The following is a 23,506-nucleotide window of genomic DNA, read 5'->3' as shown; positions in this document are numbered from 1 at the left end:
GACAGATTACTGGAAGCCTCGCTTTGCTATGCACAAAAGCAACGCGCCCTCCGAAGCAGACTCTTTTGCGAGTTAGTAGTTTCGTTGTTATTGTATCCATACTACTCGGTGATCCAAAAACCCTCCCACCAGCATAGGGAAGGCTAAGTTTCCCCAGTTGGAGACAAGAGCTTTCGGCACCGGCTCTCTGATTTGTCGTCCTGGCTCCGGAGGGGGCACGGTGTGGTCAGCTCAGGAGCCCGGTAACAAAAGGGGAAGCGGAGACGGAACGAGCTCGGAAAGCGGCCGCCAACTAGCGGAGCTCAGGCCGGCTGGGGAAGGCTCGCATCGGCCGCTTAGAGGCTGAGGGCTCATGGCTGCCGGCTGCGGGTGAGGAGGGGGCAGAGCCCCGGGGCTGCGCTGGAGGCGAGGAGCGGCCGGGAGTATCCGATGGGCGTCCGTGCGAGCCTGGCGTGCCGCGGGAGGGAGCTGCATCCCCTGCCTCGTCGCCGCTCGGCGCAAGAAGAGCCCGAAACGATGATTCAGGTACGCGGGATGTCCTCCCCAGTCCCGGCGCGGAAGGGGCGGCGAGGAGTCTGGCGGCACCGCCGGACCCGCGGCCACCCCCGTCGGGCTCGGCCCGTGGCCGCCGAAGGGCGGGTCGCGGGGACGCGCCTGCGCCCGGTGCCGAGAGTACCGCCGTGCTTTGCCCCGCTGGGCCCGGCCGCGGGGCGCCGTCTGCAGCTCTGCTCCGCGCCGCCTGGGGCGGCGTGCGGTGTGCGTGGCAGCGGCGGCGCCCGCCTTTCTCCTCGGCGGTGAGGAAAGCAAAGGCGCGGGTGTGTCGGGCGGCCTCTCGGTACCCTCCGTAACTCCTGCCGGGGTTGCCCGACGCCTTGTCCGAGTCCGGTGTGCATACGCAGCAGCTCGCCTTTCCCGCCGCGCCGGTGCCGTTGCGGGCGCCGAGGCCGCGGGACTTGGTCAGCGGCGCTGCTGCCCTGTGACACCGGCTGCCACTGCCACATGCCAGAGTATGCGTTCGCCTTCCTCTTCGTGTAAATATTACCCGTTAGCTTTGAATATGCACCTAAAACAGTTTTTGGGGCAATTAGGGAAATGTCCAAAAATGAGGGTGAGTTGATGATCCTGAAGTACCAACTTTAATGGTTATGAAAGTTTGATAAACTTTAAATAATTATGGTTTTAAGCCTCTTTGATCTCAGCGATGGGTTCTCTCCGAATTCATGACTGTGGACAAAAACAGAGAAACTGCCCAAATAGCAGCCTCTCGGCACAACTGCAAATCGGAAGTACCAGAAACCTCCCTAGAGCATTAGCTGAGAGTCTTGGTGCCTTGCAACTCATTCCAGAGACTCATTCAAGCATCTCTATTTCTGGTTTGCTAAGCAAACCTCTGGACCTTTGAAGTTTCATGCTTTTCTTTCTGGGTTACCTCTGAAAGCTTGATTCAGCAACGGATTTAAATTAATTTTAAGCACATGTTTAAATGTTTTTGCTGATTGTGGTTCGGCATGCTGTACCAGTCTCCCTCTCCCCTTGCATGCTTAAGTGAGCATACTCTTTCATTTCAAATTCCTTCTGAAAATGTACAATTTCTGTTGAAACCTTATAGGATTAGTTTCCCAGAAATTAATGAATAATATACCACACAGTGGTACACTGGATATATGCACTGAACAATCAAGCTCCCTTTGACCATCTCATGTGCACTCTGTGAAACTGTCTCCATCACTCTTGTCTAACATTTCAAGCCAAGCAGTTTCAAATAACCATTTTATTATAAAAAACTGCCAAGGAAATATGTGAGTATGTTTTCCTGCCAGAATTGCATTCCTCTATGGTGTAAGATGGCCAGTGTTTGGTTGAAGAGAAATGACTCATTTAAAGGGCTGAAATTTCTGCATTCTCTCAGTATTAGGAGAAGGAGCTTTATTTCATTTGAAAGCATATATGATTATCTCCAATGATCTCTTGCCAAAGAAACACTGTAATATTAAACCTAAAAATCATAATGTTAAAATGGAAAAATTACTGTAACACACCTTTTTTTTCAGGGATTGATAAATAGAAATTTTCTAATAATTCTTAGTTCTAGCACTATGAGTCCAATTTTAGAATCTTAATGGAGTATGCTTTGTTAAAAGGAAGTTGACTAATTGATCATTGCACAGTGACTTAGCTGGCACCAGGACCTCAATTTTGCTGGGTTCTCTAGAAACACAGTACGAAAATATTCCCCACTTTGGAAGCAAAAGTCATGCCTTGTTCTCTTTTTCATGATGGCACTTACATTGTTAGGACTTAGGAATGGGTAACCCTATTACTGAAACACTGGGACACTGCTGTGATACCTTTTCACCATGACAGTTATGCCCCACCACACTTTGGTTCCTTTATTTCCTTATGGCTGCCTGGGGCTGCTAATTGTGAATCTGCTGCTCAGAGAGCTTTCCAGCTTATTAATGATATTAATATTGTTTAGGAGTAACTCCTTTTAAGCTAGATTTTACTTACAAGTTTGTCCTTGATTCTTCCTTTCTTCCTTGTTAAGTTATGAAGGGTCAACCTGAGCATTTAACCCAGGAGCAAAAGACCAAGCTACATGATGTTAAATTCCTCTTCTTGTGGCACTTAAAAAGGCAGCAAGAGTGTGACACCAAGCAAGAAAATAGAGAAGTCTGTTTGTTTCCTTAGCACCAGTCCATAGGGATATGGCAGGGACTGCTGGGGCTAAGCAGAGCTTCACCACCCTCAGACCGATTTCCATGAAATGGATGGTTTGCATTTTTCTCTTATTATATATTAGTATAAATCAAGAATTTCTTCTCTGAAACCAATTGCATTTCATCAGTTTTAAATTAGTACGAGTGATAGGGGGAGCTGGGCCAGTAATTCTCAAAATATTGGTTATAAAATGACTTCAAATGATGGAGTAATCATTTAAAAATCAAAGCTGGCATAGGTTCCCATTTATGCTGCTCTTATGGAACAGAAAATATGGGCAGGATGTATTAACATCTGTGGCTTTATTTTACATCTGGAACATGAAAAAGGAGGCAACAAGCAACAGGGTAAAAGATGAGCTTTCTGTTTAATTACATTTCTATTCATCTTTCTCTTCCAGCAGGAAGATGTAGAATTATACAATAGGCCATCTGAATTTCTGTCACTGGGTGGTTGAAATAATTAGACATTCTACCTCAGAATATGCCAAAAGGTTTTAACACAAAATTGAGGGGAAAATGGCATAAATTTGACTCTAGGAAGGTGTTATAAAGAGTGAGGGGGTTTGTTTTGTATTTTCAAGGCAAAGGGTAGATTTTTCTAGTATCATTACACTAGACAAGTATTTTTCTCTTTGAATCAATGAAATTAAGCTAACTTAAAATTGGCACAAATGCCATAGGTTTGCAGTTATGTTTTTTGTTTAGGCCCTGTCTTCGAGTGGTTTATCAGCTTTCTGTGGGGGTCTGGCTCAGTTTCTGTAGGCAATCATTTCTGCACAAATCCCAGTGCTACCTGAAAAGTCATTGCCTTAATCTTAACTTTTTAACTATGTCTTTAAATTTCTTTTTCTTTGTGTATAATATTGTAAGGGAGGTCAGACTCCCTGAGCAGTCTTTAGTGACATCAGACTCAAAGTAAAAAGTAAAGCAAATCAAGTAACTTTTTCAGAATTTCTGAGTAAATACATAAAACACATCAGGCTTCCTGATCCTCAGTATAATGCTTTTCCACTGAAGCACATTACTTTTTAAGCAATGAGTTGTCATTGTGTAATGCAAGGAAAAAGGACTGTGCAAATGGATCTTCATACTGTCTTCTCTATGTACCAGGCTTCCATATTGTATCTCTGACTCTGGTGAAAGTGTGCGAATGTGAGGATGCTACTTTACATCTGAGAATAGTCATCAATATTACACAGTCCATAATCTCCCTACAGGAATGTTCTGGCTTATGATGATGATGACTTATTTGTATGGATGAAAAGAACAGGAAGAAAAGCAGTTCTTCCAGGAAGATTTTAAAAGGGTTTGGATTGCATACTAAGGAAATAGCATCATTGGCCCAAAATGCCCAAAAGCTTAGAAGTTTTTAGCATAATTTCCTTGTATCATGTTATGCAACAGAAAAGGCAGAAGAAAACAATGAGAATCCTTCAGAATAATTTTGGTTTTGTGAGTGCTAGGTCCTCTGTGCAGACTGCAGGCCCAGATGATGACCACTATAGAAGACCCAGCCAGTGGGGGCCTTATTAGTCAAATCCTAATCAAGAAGCTGACGAATCCTGTGGGCCAATAACCCTTTATTAATAAATATGTTATTTTATCTAATGAATACATTCTGGAGGAAAGTGGCATCGTTTTTATTATCATATATAGATGGGAAATCCCTTAGACCAGGGGTGTCAAACTCCTTTTCACTGGGGGCCACATCAGTCTCCCGGTTGCTTTCAAAGGGCCAAATGTAATTTTAGGACTGTATAAATGTAACTACTCCTACAAAAGCAGAACTGTATAAATGTAACTACTCCTACAAAAGTAACTACTCCTACATTTATACAGTCCTAAAATTACATTCTACCCTTTGAAGTCAACTGGGAGGCTGATGTGGCCCCCAGTGAAAAGGAGTTTGACAGCCCTGCCTTAGACTATGCATCTTATTTCCACTCCACTGTTATTATTTAACCAGTCAGGTTAATTCATGTAATGATGTTCCTGTTGCTAACATTTTTTAGCACATGAGAATTTTGGGGAAAGTGGAAGCCATCCTAATACAAACTGTGTAACAGTATGCAACTGGAGTTTTCAAGGTCTTCAGCACATTGTCTGGTTCCTTAAGTGCAAGTTGTTTATCATATTTTTAATGACTGAGGAAAAGGAAAAGCTTTTCAAAAACCTCAAGCACTTTTAGCTGCTATATCAGTTGGGTTTCCAAATGGTCTCAGGTGAAGTACACTGAAACATTATGGTCATCACCAGAAAGAATTGCACCTTCACTTCAGTATCCTGCCTTCTGTCTGACAGCTGTGATATGTCCTGTGGAAAATGGGCTGGATAGTTTTCAGTCATTTTTCAGTTTTATAGTGGTTTTCAGCAAGAGGGAAGTTATTTATTTATTTATTTATTTATTTATTTAAATGCCGCTTCAAAATTTTAAAAAAGTAAATTTGTAGAGGAACTGATAAGCAAAGAAGGACTTAAAACACTTTCTCCTTCCAGAAGAATATCAAGTGAATAGTAGGAAAGAGAAGGCTCTCCAGATGGTTCATTCACTGCCCTCAAGTGACATCCTGGAAGATGTACAACTTTTCATGAAACTTACAATAGAAATACTTTTTTAAGTGTTTATGGATTACTTTGACAATTGCTGTTGCTTTATAATTTCAGAATTGTTTCTTCCCACAGACCATGAATGTTAAATTGTATTATTCTAAAAGAAAAATATTTTAAAAAATCTAAATAGAGAAGTTTCCTGGATTTTGGACAGTCTTTGGTTGTCTAGAAAACTGGCAGAATAAAAGTGTCAGAGAATACTGAGGAAGAAATAAATGTGTTGAATACAAGTAAGTACAATCTGCTTCAAATCTATCTGGTTAAAAGCAAGGAGGTTAAATAGTTTCAGTCACTCCACCACTTCATAAAGCTGTTTCTTTGCACAGACAGCTCACATCACAATTCCATCAATTATACACATTGTTTAATCATCCAAAACAATGATTAAATTATTATAATTGTTATACAAAACGTGTGAGTTTTTTTATGATAGTGGAATGAGAGTCGTGATCCTTTTCCCACTTCTCCTTCACTGCAGCTGGTCCTTCCTCCCGACCTTGGAGGTGGTGCAGATCCCACGGCCATCCAACAGCAGAGAGGGCTCCTGCTGATTTTAATAAATGCTTGAGTAGCACTGGTGCCTGAGCAGTCCTGGCCTCTCTCAAGAAAAAGTAAAATGTGAGCAGCATTTCCCTTCCTCCTCCACCTTGCTCTACTCATGTAAGAGGTTGGGGAATCATCATGAGTCTGCCGTGGTTGTACGTGTACTTATCTCCAGCAGCAGGGTGCTTCGTTCAACACAGTACCTGACCATTAAGCAATTTCTTAAGCCTGGTCCTATGCAATAAAATATGTAGAGGCTCATGTGATCTTGACATCTCTAGAAATTTAATTTTAAAGATGACTGAGGATATTTTACTGAATTAAAATTTAGGAATGTTTAATCTCTTAGTGACCCGTGTATGGTGCAGATCATGATAAATTTCCTTCTCCTTCCCAAACATAACAACACTTATGTCCTCTTATATTGTATTCCAAAGAGATTACTTCTTGTGTTCTGTCAGATAGTCTTACAAAACCAGCTTTCTTGCCCACTGCCTTCCTTTTTCCCCCAATGTGGGTACATATATCACATGATGCTTGGGTGTGAAACTGTGATGTACCCTGGTATAGATTTTCACTTATTTAACCCTAGTATTTCATACATTAACATCCTTATTTATGTGTAATATATGCCCTGGTTTAAATATCTGCAGTTGCTGAATTGGGGTCTGATTCATGGCTTTTACAGCAACAAAACTTTTGGTGCTGAACTTAGGTCATTGTTGATCTCTTACAGCATTGTATAATAACAGACTACTGGTGCAACATAAAACATATAAATAAGGTTTAAGAATCCTGATTCAGTCTCGTACAGAGCTGATAATGACTGCTCAAAAACTCGTAGCAAGTGAAGTTAACTCTTACCCAGGAAATAATAAATATAGGATATAGTGCCCTGGCAGTTATAATACAAATATCCTGCAGAAAATTAAACTTAGATTTCAGGGGGCTTTTTCATCTTTAGCATGGATGGTAGTTAACAATATTCTTCATGTTAACTTTCATATGCATGGGCTGGCTTGGGGAGGCATACATGGGAGGGATCAAGGGAGAAAGGGAGATTCAAGTTAGAAGCCAGCTAACAGCTTCTTGCAAGAAAGTCTGTCAGCTCATATGCTGTACTTCTGCTTTATTAGTGTGAATTCCCACTATCTAGGTTTAACCGTTAGAAAAGAGGCTATGGTACATAGTACATGACAAGGCCAAGTCCCAGTGACTGGATGTTCCAGCTGCCTTCATGTTGTGAATTCATTTTAATGTGACCTGCCACTTTCTGTAATCACTTCTGGGAAAAACCTTCCCCTTTCACATGGCCAAAAAACCCAAATGTGAAGTGGTCTCCTCTTAAAAACAGATGAAGACAGCACTGCATTAACTTTTTCTTTCTCTTCTCCTTCCAGCCTGTTCTGTTTTTAACACAAGAAGAGCTAAAATAAGCGGGATTAGATTTTTCTGGCTAGACACAATTTTCCATGCTAACTAAAGTAAATACAGTGGCAATGTAAAAAGTAAGCATGAGCCCAGTGCTGAGTATATGCTAGGTGTTTCTCAGAGTGTGTGTGAGGGGTTGAGATTATTTTTGTCTTAGTTTGTGCCCTCTGTAGTTCCTTGCAAGATGGTGGAGAGAGGAGTTTGACTCTGCTTCATGACAACTGAAGGCATTACGAAGTGCTATTTGACTTGAATAATGTTTTTGTTCGTAGAAAACAGCATTAAAATACTCCAGGATTTCTTACATTTGTTGTCTAGCACGCTGTGCAGTCTCTACCTTACTATTTCACCAATTTCTGAGTCAAAAATTATTATTCTGCTTAACTAGTAGCTCATTTTTCTTGGAGAATTAATGTGGGGTGTGTTTATGAAACCCCCGCTTTCTTGTTCAATGACCTACCATTTGTAAGGTCAAATGGGAAAGGAAGTTTGACCTGGGAGGCACAGTCAAATTTTATCACCATAGAAGGACAACAGGAGTAAGTATGAGAGTCACCTGAAATGTAGAGGTATATCTTCATGCTTCATGTCTGAAACCATTACTTTAATTAAAAGTTCTGTTTGAAATATGTTCATATGACCATTGAGAATATGTCTACCTTCAAAATTAGTAGCATATCCAAAATCAAACTTGTAGGTAAAGTCCTAGAGGTTCTTTTTCAAGTGAAACAAATGGCAACCTCAGATGTCACTTGAAAGGAATATGGGAATTTTTAAGTCATCATTTTTATTCCAGTTTTGCAGATTTTCCATTGTCTCTGTCACAATGACAGTACTTTTTTGTCTTGGCTGTAATGAAATAAATAGTATGGTAAAAAGACACAACCAAAAAAACTTGGTAGGACAGTCTGTAACAGGTCTTATTTCAGGTTTTCTGTGCTTTATCAGTCAATACTGCTTTCTGCAATAGTGGGTTCCTGGCTATTATTTGTTTTACTCTTACAAGATCTTTGCAATTAAAGCCAAATACCACTGCCTTTTAGATCTTCCCTTTTGGATTAAAGGCATAAATAGCTGTTTCAGCTATCACAAATAATGTAGACGTGAAATGCTTTGAAGTGGCACTGCCACTATTGTTTATCAGAGCTGTTCCAGATCTGGGGAGAAGAACTGAATGAAGCCAGAGCTAACTGAAATGAATAGGTGCTCTCATTAATTCCTGGCCATTTTTGTTTTATAACATGTGCATAAAACTGAAGGAAAAAGTCTTTAGGGTGATAGGGTATAGTCAAGTTTATCTCAAAGTCTTTGAGATACTTACTATTATCAGCTACCCAGTACATTTTCTTGTAAGGCCTCTTATCAAACCTCGAGAGCTCGTTATGGCAAGGATAAACACTTCAAATCATGATGTTTGGGACGTGGTTCAGTCTGGTATTTTTTAACTGCATTTGAAAACAGAGTTAATTCCCAAATCCCATGTGATGACCAGCTTTGAGCGTGCCTTGCTCCCTGACAATGCTGCTGTTAATCCACAGATTTGTTGTGCTGCTGTACTTGGTTTGTAGATCTTCCCACTGGCCTTGGTCCAGCTAGTCATGGAAGTTACTCCCTCTCTGGGAAGGGCCAACCCCTATTCCATCCCAGTCTTTTCTGGGTTCCAACCTCAGCCAGCTGGTAATATAAGGAGAGCTGATAATATAAGACTCACCTTGAGGTGAGTTACTGTTTTCTAAAACCCTTTTGGACTCGGTGGACTTTAGGAGAAGTTACTTATGTCCCAGATCCCCTTCGAAGTCACCAAAGCTAGGACTTCTCTGTCACTTCTTTGGCAGCTGAGTTATAGTCTTAACTCCCTGGGTACGAATAGCAGCAGTTTCTGTAGCAAGAGTTCAGTTTTAAAATAAATTACATATATTTTTACAAAACACAGCACATAATCTGCATGTGTACATGTGTGAATGTATTCACATGCCCACACTGGTTGTTATTGATATCCCAAGTTACTTGTGAACCACAGAATGTATTTGACTACATGGCTAAACTGGTGATGTATTAATTTTAAGTAATGTAACTTAAAGCAGTAAGTCTTGGTTGTGATGGATCTAGGGCACACCACAGAGCTGTTCCTTTCCTTAGGTCATGATTTTTAACAGCTGAATTATGCCGTTATATATGCTGCGTTAAGTCAGCCAGTTTTTCAGGAACTGTGATACATGAAGAAATTTTTATCTTTTGGATTCCCATATAGATTTCAAGATTGAGGGACCAGGTTGGTTATGTTTTGACTATGAGATTTGCAAGAGCTCTGTTAAACTTCTGGTTTTGTTCTCACAGTTAGCTGGCCTTGGCCCTTTTGTACCCTCTGCCCTGAGAAGTCTGTCATCCACAAACCTTCCTAGCTCTGACCTACCCTAAATGCATCTGACACTATGGAGGCATTAGCCCTCTGTTACATGTCTGCAGGAATGTGGAGCATAGGTGATGGAAAATGGGGTGTTGCTTTTGGCTCTCCACTGTTACCAATACTTGCCTTAATGTTTGGCTGTGCCACTGGGACACCAGGCAGATGGCTATGTGTTACATTCAGGGAGAAAACACGTGGAGAGAATTGGTGCGATGTGTGGAAGTACTACATATTCTCTCAGTTCTGTTAATTGATGGAGAGCTGCCAGTGATGAATCAGAGCTTGATGTCACAAGACACTTCTTATTTATCAAAAACAGTTGTAAAAGGGACAGAGCAAATGTGCTGTTCAGCATCTTGTTTCTGTTGCTCCCTGTGCTCTGTCATCCAGCTACAGAACACTAACGAAGAACCTTCTCCTAATGCTTTTTTGTCAGTTATCCAAGAAATCAAAGCCAACAAATGCTTTTTTTAAAGTAATAGATTCTCAGAAACTAATGCAAGTTTGGGACTTGAAAGAGCAAAAGGTTTTCATTATGTTTTTAAAACAAATGTCAAACATAAACTCTTTCATGTCCGCATAAGCCCAACGGGCCTGGAATGCCTGCTTCATGCCAAATCTGGTATTAACTCTGGCTATCACTTAAGGGGAAATTAAAACCATTTGGGTCTTTGTCCTTGAAGGCTCCCCATACAATTTATGAAGACTCTCTGTAGATTTATTGCAAAATCAGTTCATGGGTTTTCAGTGTGTGTATTCAGTGTGGTGCTCAGTGATGGGCTGATCATGTTGTGGTCTTGAATGCAGGGGTCCAAGGGCTTCATTTAAGCATATGCACAGTGGCACCAGGGCCTACATGTGGGTGCGTGTATGCACACATGCATGTATGAGAGAGAAAGAAAAATGATACAGAAGATGAGTGGGTTCAACCTGGGGATTTCGACCTGGATTTCACACAGCTGTAGTTTTTGTGGTGGTTAAATAAAGGATTGTATTTTTAGCCTGTGTTTAAGTTATTTAGGAAAGTTTGTTGTTGTTTTTTTTTTTTTCTTGCCTTTGTACTTGAGCTGGGGAAAGTGCTACTTTGTGCACGAGTGTTTTTGGTGGGCACCATAAGAAGAACTATATTCATGTGAAAGTAATGATTGTGAGTATAGCACTTCGCTCACCTCCTCCAGAGCCATGGCACTAGTGGTAGAGATAGCTTGAGGGGGGCTGAAGTCATGCAGAGGGAAGTCTGATGGCCAGTCTGTTGCCCCAGGTCCTGTGGTTGTAACTTGCCTAAGCAGGAGGAAGCTGAGTTTCACAGTTACTCTGACACAAAAGCATGTCTTCTGTTAACTGCTTATGAGACATTTGACTCATAACTTTTTCCTGAGTCAGTCCTAACATTTCCCATTGACTTCTGGGTAGTTTTAGTTGCATCAAGTGTGTCCCCACCTGGGAAAACAAGAGAATCTGTTGGTTCAAACTGAACAAAACTTGCAGGATTTGGAGGTTTGTGGGTTGTGGTGTTTTAAAACCAGTGACCTGAAGGCAAAAGCTGTAGTCTTCTTCACTGTAGAGCCATGTCAGAACAGTACGGGGCTGGCTTTTCTTTCCTCAGCCCTCATTTGGAAAAAATCCTATTTAGGAATGCATTTAGGCACGTAGCGAGAAGAGTCTCAAGATGTGAGGGTGTAGACAACAGGATCACTGACAGAACCCTCAAAAAGAGTGATGCGGTAGCCTCTGTGTCACCAAACCATGACACTTTGTTATTTTCCCCACAGAAAAAGGAGTGTGTTTTTAATGTATCAGCTGAGATCAATGACTGCACTTAACATCCATAAAAGGAGAAATGGAAGCTGTTTTGAAAGCAAGAAGTTGTTTTCTTTATTCATCTTATTTCTCCCTTGCAATCCATCCTGTAAGGCTATTGATGCTAAATGTTCATTAAAATGTAGAATTGATTGGCCAGTGTTCGGTTTCATTGTGGCTGGCCTCTATCGCTTCTAGAAGGGGACAAATTGAGCCTTCAGCAGCTTGGACTGAGATTCCAGCTATGCTTGCTGCTTCTTGGGTTTTGCAGCTCTATTGGAGACATAGTGTAACAGCATTGGAATGTCATTCAAAAACTTAGCAAACCTGAACTGTTTTCTGCAATGTCAGAGGGCATTAGGTGGAAAATTAATTATGTGGAACTAACCAAAGAACACTATTTTCAGTTTAAGTTGTTTTAAACTCCTTTTAATTCCAACTCAGAAGAAGTTAGCTGCAAAGGACTGGTTCACAAGGTTTAAAAATATAATCTTAATTTTTTGCTGAAATGTGATGAGAATGAGAAAACAGGATGAGAATGATTAACATTGCTACAGGATTGTGCACAAAATACTTTCAAGTGGTAGCTGTTATGAAATATACTGTAGATTTAATAATTTCCTTATAAATATTGATATTCTCTCTGTTGCTTCCACATACTGTAGAAATTTTCATTAAGAAATTTATTATACTTTGTCACAAAAATAAAACAAATAATAAATAAATAGTAAAAATTCTTGTTAATACTAGCCCAGTTGGATTTCAGTGCTATCTTCAATGTTTTGATAAATTATCACCATAAATTTTTAAAGTTAAATATCTACTTAATTGAAGTTGTGCCTTCAACACTTTTTTATCTTGGATTTGACTGCAAAGTAAACTGTGGCTTATACCTGTCAAACACTGACAGGGCAAATACGAAAAGTGCATTTTCAGTCTATGTTTACTGAGAAGAAAGATTTGAGTTGGGAATTTGTGGTATGAAGCTGGGATCCCGACTTGAACAAGCATCAGTTCACAAGGATTTGACACAGACGAATGGACTGCTGGCTGCTTGATTCTTGAAAATTCTTTGAACTGCCACTTTTGGCTAATGGTAGGAGAAGAATCACATCTTGCCCTTCCTGTAGTAAGTCCTTCCTCCTCTCAAATTCTGTTGGCAGTATGGACCATTATACAGAAACTGGGGGCCAGGATTAGAGACGAAAGCTTGCCAAGAAATCTTAAAAATAGCTGAAAAATATTTCTGGTGGTACACTTCTAATTACTTTCATATTGTGGCCTTAAACTTTATGAAAATGAGAGTGCATTGAAAACATTATTCTCAAAGTATTTGCGGATTAAAAAAAAAGAACAAAAAACAACACAACCCAAAAAGCAAAAAAAAAAAACCCAAAACGCAAGCTGTGGATCATATTCTCCTACATGCTAAGAAATCTGACTGCCCTCAGTATGTAAGGTAAAATTTAGAAATCATAGAACCACAGGTGGTTCCCCACCTCCACTCCACCCCTTATAATGTTTTTTGGGGGATAACTGGATTCTGTAATGCAGAGGAATCTATTGTTAAATCTCTTTTGATCCAAATATTAATACTGTTTTCTTATTTGAAGAGGGATAATTTAGCTAAAAGCTACACTGTAAGGAGAAAACAAAAAAATCACACTGAAAAAATATTAAATGTATTATAATACTTTTTAAAGGTTGTGCATTTTCATGCTCCACATGACTTTGTGTTCTCCTGTAAGCTATTTTTCGTGTATGCTTCTTTTAGACTAATAGATCTAATAGAGTGTAGGAGCTTCAGAAATGTTCAGGGTGTTCAGCAAGAGACATGGTAACTACTTATTTTGTCATGCTTCCATTGAAGATAAGTTCATATCGGATATAAAAAACAAATTACTTTGGATGGTCCAGTAAAGTGTTACTGCTTTGTAAAAAGGCAGGTTATTGGCTTTTTTTCTGAACTGTTGCTTTGGGTGTTGTTGTTTTGTTTTTTTTTTTTAGTGAAAACATGATTATTTCATGTTTCAGTCTAGAGAAGAACAAATAAAGAATTAATAGAGTCCTTTTAGCAACCTGGTTTAGGATCATACTGTGTCCTTTGTCTGTGCTCAGTCCTTTGAATGAAAAAAGGCAGAGGATGACTAATACAGCAGTAGTGATTGTAGTTTTTGGTAGTGACAAGAAAGGGATGTCTTAGTGGTAAAGGAAGATCTTTGCACTGAGCTCATGCCTCCTTGCATGTGTCCCTGATTGGACCTAGCTATTTGTTTTGCAAAGTGTATCCCAAAAGCTGTTGTATAGTGTCTGTACTGAATCTTAGAGTTATAAATTGGAAACCTCAGCATCAGGATGTTCAATTTTATATCTTATTCTTAAATGAAACTGCAGGAGAACCCTGTTCTGACTATCTCAGACTGTATATGTTGGTGTCGGGAATGCAATGGATTAGAAATCCATTTTACATTAGAAAGCATTTTACATGGTGGGTTGTTGTTGCTATTGTTGTTACTCCTTTTGTTGATAATAACAATAATTCTGAAACCCATCTATCCATCTTCTAGTCCCACTAGGTAAGAAAAACTTTCCATATTTGTGTGACCTGCAGATTAAAATGATACTTGCAGTATCAGTTAATACTTCATGTGTCCGCCTTGCTTGCCTGTTCTTTTGGAGAGACTTTTCAACTAATTTTCAAACCTTGGGTATTTAACTGAAGGAGCTGGCATGCCAGCATCCAAAACCATGTTTCCAAGAAGTCCTGCTAAAAGGCTGTCTTGTTGCTGGAGAGAGCTGGACTCACTGAGTGCTTCCTTCTTGGTTTTTGCAGTATGTCCAGTTTTAGCAGTGGCTAGATTAAATGGATCTGGTAGTGTCTGAATCACTAGTGGAATGACTCGGGGGTACAGTCTTTGCTTACATGGCTTAGAAATTCTTACAGGCCCCTTTTGCTAAGAGCAAGCTTCCTTCCTTTAGCTGAAGTCATGCTGTACATTCCTCAGAGGCACACAGAGATTGGGAAACTGAGGAAAAACACTGTATCCAGTGTAGCTGTGTGTCCTGGCCATGATATTATGGTGGCTGGAAGAGCATCTCAAAGTATTTATTATAATATAGCATCATGTGTTGCTGAATTATTTATATTTTAAGGCATACTTATTCTGACTTCCATTGACTGACCTCTTTTTATTGGCTGGAAAGGTGTCACGCAAAAACCTACACAAGAGAAACAAATTACATTAGAACAAGGTACCAATCTACATGAACATTTTCATATGCGATTTAACAAAAAACCAAAACAGGTTATAATGTCTTAACTGGGACATAACATCATGAGCCGTGGAATACTTGTGAGCCTAGTTCTCACAGTTGAATACCAAGCAGAGTGTGGGAAAACTGAAAACTGCTGTAGAGAGAGGCTTCTTCAGAGCCAAATGGATGACATCTGAGACCTCAGATTAAAGTGCAAAAGGAGGAAAGAGTTTGTAATAACAGCATCAGATACATACAACTTTTAGGATGTACCAGAAATCATAGGTTGCAGATATAACTGGCAGAGTGCATCCAGAAGTTCATAGGGATGTATTTTCAGTCTGTACAGACAGCGTGAGGCTAACTGGATTAAGCCACAGTGCCAACCAGGAGGAGAGTTCAGGCTTTTGAGACAATATGGTGCTGTCAGTTGCAAAAAAGTGCAAAAAGCAACATAATGCCTTGCTTTCTGACAGACTTTAGAAATTTGGTGCAGCAGTTTAGTCTTGTTTACTGCATTTATTGTATGCTCTTGAAACACTGTCCTTGGGATCTATATAATCAATGTCAGCAAAGAAATGCTCTGGCTCTTACCCTCTGGCTTTTTCTGCCTCAGTGCACATTGCACACAATCTCCTAGTGTTATGACCATCTCAAAGGACAGGTATTTATAAAGGTGCAAAAATAATTTTCAAAAATAATTATTTTATTTTTTTAGCCTCTCTCAAAACTATTTAGATGGAAAGTACCAAGATCAAAGGAGGGAAATTCTGACTCCCCCAGAGTAGCAAATCTCTGCTTAGGTTGCTAGAGCCAGAAAATCAACCCCAGAACTTTCATTAGGAAAGGTCTCTCTATGTATAAGGTTCTTGCCCTTCTGATTTTTACCACTGGTGGTTATTTGGACATCTCTGAGTAGCTGTGGTATGTATTTGCAACATGCATTGCTGGTGGTGAAAGTTTTCCAGTGCTGGGAAGGAGGTGTGGGTTGAGAAAGTTGTGCTTTCCTTATGAAACCAGGGTTCAGTGCTTCTGACCAACACTAGGACAGAGTGAAAGCCCTGAAACCAAACACGGCCACATGGGGCCATGTGGAATTGCCATGCATACCTGCACCTAGGACACTCTCATATATGCTGTGGCCTCTTGCTACATAATACAGAAATTATATTTTTTTATTTGTTTGTTCCCTGTCCCCCTTCAAATTCGAGATAGATCTAGCATGAGGGGATGGGTGTTGAGAGCCAGTTCAATGCCATCCATCTGGTTGTACTAGAAACCACCAGGTAAAAGCAGAGCAAATGCAGCCTGTGAAAGACTGGCTCCTGGAGAAGTGAAGGTAAATGAATCCTAAGAAGAGTTTTTCAATAAGTTTTCCAACACTTCAGCTCATGATTAATCTATCATAATTAAGGCTAATTACCAAAAGAAGAAAAGGAAACATCAGACTTAAACTGGTATAGGGCCACCGAAGACTGTATTACCCTGTTTTCCCCAAAATAAGACCTACTCCGAAAATAAGCCCTAGCATGATTTTTCAGGATGCTTGAAATATAAGCCGTACTCCACAAATAAACCCTAGTTACAGTTCCTAAAAAAAAGTCAATATAAATAGTGTCCAAGCAGCTATACATGTAAAAAAAGTAATACATTTTGGAGCAAGAATTAATATAAGACCCTGTCTTATTTTCGGGGAAACAGGTTAGTTCCCCAGCATTTGTATGCGATGTGGTCTGCTCTAACCAAAGCCTATGGCAGTGGTACGTGAAGGGAAAAAGCCATGGAAACAAATATGAAGGTCTTCTATGTGCTTTAATTAGGTCTAATACCAGCCATGACAGTTTTGTCACAGAAATCCGAAGGAAAACGAGTCCCATTGCCACCTTCTTCCTCCTGTTCTGCCTTTCTCTTCCTCCCCTTGCAATGCACACACACTGTTTGCTATGGGATTGCTGCTTGTGATGTAGAAATGAGTTGCTATGGAAAGTTAGACGATATCCCTTTGAAACGGATTCTGGAGGTCCTGAGAAGAGTTTTGCTGAAACTGTGACCATTTACCCAAAGGTGTGCTGTTCCTGTTCTAAGAGTTTAATTTGTTTTGAAGGAAGAAAAAAAAAAAAAGTGGTGTTTTTTTTTTTTTTTTAATAAAGGACCCTGAAGTACAATATATTCATTAAAAGAATTAACAAATTCTGTTTAATTTCTAACTATTTTTTATTATCACTTCATAACTTCATTATTTTTTCTTTAAACGCACATCCCACTCCAGCAGACTTGAATTTTAGGTGGGGGAAAAAATAACTTCCTTCCTTTTCAGCTGTTATAACTGTACTCTGTGAGTTACTACAGGAAGAGTATCTTATTCCTGACTTCCTGATCTGCCTGCAAGCTGATATCTGGTGCCCTCCTGAAACGCACAATTTTGATTGCGGGTCCACCCAGCCATGCCAGATTTATGTAAACAAGGTTTATACATCTAAAGATGCCAGAGGAACAGATGTTTTATGTTTACTAGGGGTCTTTTGGCATCAGGAATTAGAGAACAAACTTAACACATCCGAAGCCACATGTGCTCTTTTATTGCACCTATATTAGATTTGGTGAAAGATCACCATTTTGTCAAGCAAGAGATTTTACTGATTAAATTACTGATTGGTAGCTGTGCAAGCAGTCTCAGTCCTGAGTCTCTCTTTGCTCTTAATAGAAGGAGAAAATGATACTGCTGTTTTCTCTGCTTTCTTCCTACCCCATCTGTGTAACAAAGCTGCTGCTTGGTAACTCTCTTGACCTTAAACCTTTGGTGACTGGGATAGAAGAATAGAGAGGATAGAGTAGGGGAGACTCTGAAGTAGGAGGCAGGGAGTGAATGATTTGTATGTGGAGATTCAAAAAGGAAAAGAGAGACCAAAGCAGATCCTGAAGAGAAAGAACCAGAAGTTAGATCTGAAAGCAAGAACTGCAAAGAAAAGTGCATGAGAAGTGAAACAAAAATAGCAGTGGAAAATAGAGATGAGATGGGGAAAAGGCAGGTAGAGGGAGCAATAGATGAAAAACAAAAAAGAGAGAACTTAGCACAAGCTGCATAAATTTCTGTAGTATGTATGTATTGGCTTACATTAATATTTATCTAAAAGTTATGCATCTAGGCCATTAAGAATCTAGGCTCCCTACTTAAGTGTCCCAGAAGATGATTTATGCAACCCATGTTAAGATTGGCCCCTGCTGTTTGCTGGTTACAGAGGGAGCTCAGACAGTTTAAACTTGAAGGCCGGCTTTTAGCTGGCTAAAATTTGGTAAAATGATTTTACTTACTGTATTAGAGTTGGATATTTTTGTTTTAAAAACTGTAAAAGATGTGGCTTCCTTAGAAGACATCTTGTAATTCTTGTAGGATCAGAATGGAACTGTAGGTCAGCATCCTTACTGGTGGGAAAGGAAAAGCTGTTTAGGTCAAAATAGTCTAGCTTGATGCTTATACTTTTTTCACCTGTGTGTGTGAATGTAACAGTGTTTGGTTTGTGTACTTTGTGTATCACTAAAGAATCATCTGTTATAGCCTTTGAAAGATTTTGCCAAACTGTGAGGTTGTATAGAAAAGAACTTTGAGCACAGCATCTTAGAAAAGAGATTTAAAAAAAAAATAAATTGTGATTACATAAGAAAGTTAAAAGAAACTTAATTCTGTTATTAAGCTGTCCACATTTCTGCACTTGCAATTATGATCTCCCAAAACTTCAGTTCCTATGACTGAGAATATAAACCTTAGTTATTGCTGTTCAATGTGAATTGAGGGATCTTAATATGTTTCTTTGTCATCTTCTGCTTACTTATGCTACAGTATTGCAAGCTATGGGCTTGTCTTCCGGTTTAGAAGGGAGAAGCATTGCTGTGAATTCAGATAACGTTAATCTGGGATGCTTATGGAAAAAACAAAAAAACATTGCTAATTGCTTTTGAGGGGAGAAATTTAGATTTTTTTTTTTTTTACATACATGTACTCACTTCTGTCATGTTTAAAAGAGTGTCTATAAATGAAGGTGTTTCCTAGTCCCTGTTGTTTCAAAGTAAAGTATTAGGAACTTTGATTTTGGCTTCCCTGAAAAAGTCTTGAGCCTCTGAGTAGGGACCCACTAGAAAATGTCTGAATAATAATTTTGCTAAAATGCTGGAAGTAGTGTCTTGGGCAATTAGGACCATCACACGGTTTAGGTTCAACTGACTCTATTTGTGTACCTGCTTACTTGGAAATCCAGAAGTATATGGTGATGTTTGCCTTGGCTGTTCAAATACAAAAAGCAGTGTGTTTACTGTGTGTATGTGAAAGATTAAAACATGAAAAAAGTAGAAGGATATAGAATATTTCCATGGCAAATGAAAGGATTTAGTAAACAAACAAAATTTCACATAGGAAAGAAGAATACTTACTGGAATATATGGCCTCAGGATTAAATGCGTCTGATTCCTCTCTACATCTCTGAAGACTGAACTGCACAAATGAAATTAGCACAATATAGCCTAGCAGACATCCTGACACAGATTAGCCAAAAGCCTTTTCTATGCTTCCTGTATGTTTCCAGGCCTGCATTTTGCAAATTTTATTAAAAAATCTGTAAAAAGTCAAATCTGTGCATGTGTGATGGATCCTCCACATGGAAGCTTTGTGTAACCATTGCTCTGGACACTCCTGCAGCACGCTCTTATCCTGCCTGTCCTATCTGCGCAGCAAACATCCTCATGCTGACTGAAGCTATGGCAGTGGGTTTTTTTTTTGCTCAGAACAGCATCGCCTTGTTGTATGGGCATGTGGCAGGTACCAACGGTCTGACTTGACCTTGGAGGGAGTAAAAATCGACCAATTATGACTTATTATTAATTATTAGTTATTAGCAAGTCAGACCAACGTGCACGTTTAGAAGAGAGCAGCTATTTTTTGCAGGCTTAACGTATCAGCCGTCACCTGCTGTGGTGGCGGGGTGGCAGGAGCAGAGAGAGGCCCCGCCAAACCCCGACCGAGCAGCCGCCCCTGCCGGACGGTCCGCGGGGGGGCGCTGCAGCCCCGGCCTCCGCGGGCCTCCGGGCGCAGGTGGTGTGGCGTTTCAGCAGAAGCGTGTATATTATTATTATTATTATTATTATTATTATTATTATTATTATTATTATTATTATTATTATTATTATTGTTATTATTATTATTGTTATTATTGTTATTATTGTTATTATTATTATAGCAAAAAGCTAGTTCCTCCTCATTCTAGGACTAATTAACCCAGCTCCCTTTTTAGTTGTGTTTCAGTATTTACATGTTTACATGGTTTCGCAGTGGTTACCATGAATGGCTTGTGACTTGATTTCCTGTCACTGTTACTCCGTCCTTTTCACTCTCCCTAATTAACCATTCCTGCCCCTTGTTTCTCTGTATATGCTTTTATATTCCTTTTTATACTTATTTTGCAGGGTGACTGCGTATTGTTTTATTTATTGTAATGAAAACAGAAGAATAAAACTGTAACAGAATCCTATACAAACCACCTATATTTAAGATGATGGTTATGTAAATCAGGAAATAGCAATATTAAGGATGCTCATGCAAAGAAACCAAAGGAAAGCAAAACCAAAATCCAGACTCACAACCAAGAACAAATGCAAACGTCTTTTTCTTAGGCCAATAAATAGCTCTTCTGTGACCTGTAGTTATCCTGAATAAATTTGTAACCTAAAAAGTGTATATTTATTTAACTTGATAATTTCTCTGCTGGAAATGGAAGTGCTTAAAAGAGAAAGTCTGGGATCTATCAGACCGCAACCTGAATAGATATTTTATAAAAATATTTCCAGAACCATTTGTTGTAATTATAGCTCTTTTAATATACCCTGCTTTTGGTTATACCAAGTGTTCTTTTCGTTACGTGTGACGGAAGCTGGCTGCATTGGGGAGAGATGTCTCTCTGGGTCAGGTGCCTCATGTCCTAAGGCCCGACTTTCATTTTTGCCAAACTCAAAGCCATTTCAAGCTGCACTGCAGCACTGCTGAAAGATGGGGGAAGTAACTCTGAATGACTTGCAAGCACAGAGATATTCAACATTATATGCCTGCTTTATTGCTCCTTCCAGCTTGCTTTCCTGCTGATTTTTAACTTGTAAGAAAGCTATCTCCATAAAATAAGCTGTCAGCTGTCAAGCTGACTCTGTTATACAGTAAATGTGACATTTTCCAAGCCTTTATTCTACAGTCTGAAGGAGCTGTTACACACTGCCATTAATCCCAGAGCCCCTTCCATCCCCTTCCTTGGGCTACCACAGCCATCACTTGACCCTAAACAAGTTAGTCTCCATCTGCTGGTTTCTGTACATCTCTGCTGTGGTTCTTTTTGTAGCTCTCTGTGAGTTTGGCTGGTCCTTCATTGCCCTAGCACTAGAAAAGGAGCAGCAAAACATTAGAGATGGCACGTTCATCACTGACAGAGAGAATCTTGTCTCAAATGTTGTAATATTTTTGTAGTCCAGAGGAAATGAATAAGAGACAGGAAAGCTTTTATTCCCTCAGGTATGATTGTAATTTGGTGGGGGTCTTGGTCATGGGTGGTGAAGATTTCCTTCAAAGGTTGCTGTTTAATGGTAACTTCTGCTTAGAACATGAAGAAAAAGAGAACAGGAGAATTATCACTAGCACAGAGTTTAACCAGAGCACTTCAGCTATCTTGAAGATCCTGTCCTAGGTTTTCACCCAGTTTACTGTCATGCCCTCAGAGGGAGAGGTAGTGAGGGGCAAGGAGCCCTTGTTGGCCAGGAATGGGGTGGTTAATTGAGCCTTGCCATGGTACAGGGCAACTGGCAGGGGGGAATACAGAGGCCAAATTTTTGGCAGGTTTGTGAAAGGCAGAACTGTTCTGTTGACATGTGTCTCTCTTATCACCTAAGGACAATGTTAAGTTTGAATTCAGCTTTGGCAAACACCTTTTTTGGGGTTTTTTGTGCTTTAGATGCTGAAACTTGCGTTTCCTCACTGTGGTTTGGGCAATTACTGTGGAGAGGCAATTAAGTGAATGTCCTTTGGTTTGGGAGAGGGGGAAGAAGAAGCAGTAAGTGCATTTCAAACAAAGATTTCTAAAAGCAGCAAAGATAAATAAATCTGTTTTCCTGTGCTTTAGCATCTTGCGAACAGTCTTCTGAGTGGACTCTGAACAAGAATGTGATCTCATTATGGTATTCTATTGATAGAGACACTAGTATAGTTTGGAGTATAGCTGGAGGATGCAAACTATCACAGTATCACAGTATCACAGTATGTTTGAGATTGGAAGGGACCTCAAAAGATCATCTAGTCCAATCCCCCTGCTGGAGCAGGAATGCCTAGGTGAGGTCACACAGGAACATGTCCAGGTGGGTTTTGAATGTCTCCAGGGAAGGAGACTCCACAACCTGCCTGGGCAGCCTGTTCCAGTGCTCCGTCACCCTCACTGAGAAGTTTCTTCTCAAATTTAAGTGGAACCTCTTGTGTTCCAGCTTGATCCCATTACCCCTTGTCCTATCATTGTTTGCCACCGAGAAGAGCCTGGCTCCATCCTCATGGCACTCACCTTTTATATACTTATAGACATTAATGAGGTCCCCCCTCAGTCTCCTCTTCTCCAAACTAAAGAGACCCAGCTCCCTCAGCCTTTCTTCATAAGGGAGGTGCTCCACTCTCTTAATCATCTTTGTTGCCCTACGCTGGACTCTCTCCAGCAGTTCCCTTCTTGAACTGAGGGGCCCAGAACTGGACACAATACTCCAGATGTGGTCTCACCAGGGCAGAGTAGAGGGGAAGGAGAACCTCTCTCGATCTACTAACCACCCCCCTTGTAATACACCCCAGGATGCCATTGGCCTTCCTGGCCACAAGGGCACAGTGCTGGCTCATGGTCATCCTGTTGTCCACCAGGACCCCTACATCACTTTCCCCTACACCGCTTTCTAATAGGTCATTCCCCAGCCTATACTGGAACCTGGGGTTGTTCAGCATAAGCTGGTAGGGGGTTTAAGATTGCAGTGGTGTATCTTAGGATACACAAGTTGCATACTTTTAATAGCTGCCTGTGGAGCTGCAGAAGGTGTCACAAACTATCTGTGGGACACCCAGACGCTGCCGGCAGTTTTATAGCTGTGCCTGCAGCACTGTGGATGCTGCAGTCCAAAGAGAGGTGGCATGCATACTTCAGGACCAAAATCTCATCAAAATGTGAGCAAATTGTTTAAACTGTTGTAAAGACTTGTACTGAAGAAAGATGTTAGTGTTCAGGGAAGTTTCTAATCTGTTATTTAGTTTGTTACTTTTGCTAGATTCTTCTTAACACTGGCAAAAAGTTTTTGTAAGGTATTTATCTACAAAAAAGACAGGCTAAACAGGAGTTTACCTTATTGCTAATATAAAAGTTAATTGACATTAAATATGTATTTAAATAAATCCAAATAAAATAATCTGGACATAGTGTTAAAACTGGGATGACGAGAAGAAAATTACAAACTCAGCAAAGAGGGGTGATTAAAAATGACAGTGCAGATAGAGGCATTTATGTATAGAGGCTTAAGCTAAGTAAAGGGGCACATGTAAAACCACAATAAATAGATAGAAACTAATTTCATTCTGCTGTATGTGCTACCTAAAGTTTATGTGCAAATACTTTGGTGGCAGAAAGGCACCCCAGGTTCTGAGGGCTTCTGGTCTTGCAGGGCAGAAAAAAGCAGGAGTGGATCCCAG

The 23,506-nt window shown here is 40.2% G+C and overlaps 1 protein-coding gene across 5 annotated transcripts in view; it reads left to right on the top strand.

Moving 5' to 3' along the window:
* Positions 1–228: 228 nt before the first annotated feature.
* The window catches only part of TNS3 (tensin 3), a 232,459-nt gene continuing 209,181 nt past the window's right edge, over positions 229–23,506 (top strand). For 2 of the 5 annotated variants that reach the window (XM_065052143.1, XM_065052140.1), the window contains exon 1: positions 261–525. In XM_065052143.1, coding sequence (XP_064908215.1) covers positions 430–525 — 96 coding nt within the window. In that variant the 5' untranslated portion in view covers positions 261–429. Of the gene's footprint in view, positions 526–23,506 lie in introns of all 5 variants that reach the window. The other 3 variants (XM_065052142.1, XM_065052139.1, XM_065052165.1) reach the window with 3 other exon arrangements.

The sequence above is a fragment of the Columba livia genome, chromosome 2 (genome assembly GCF_036013475.1).
Source record: "Columba livia isolate bColLiv1 breed racing homer chromosome 2, bColLiv1.pat.W.v2, whole genome shotgun sequence".
NCBI classification, from domain to species: Eukaryota; Metazoa; Chordata; class Aves; order Columbiformes; family Columbidae; genus Columba; species Columba livia.
Note: the sequence above shows the minus strand (reverse complement) of the source record. Positions and strands in the feature narration are given on the sequence as shown.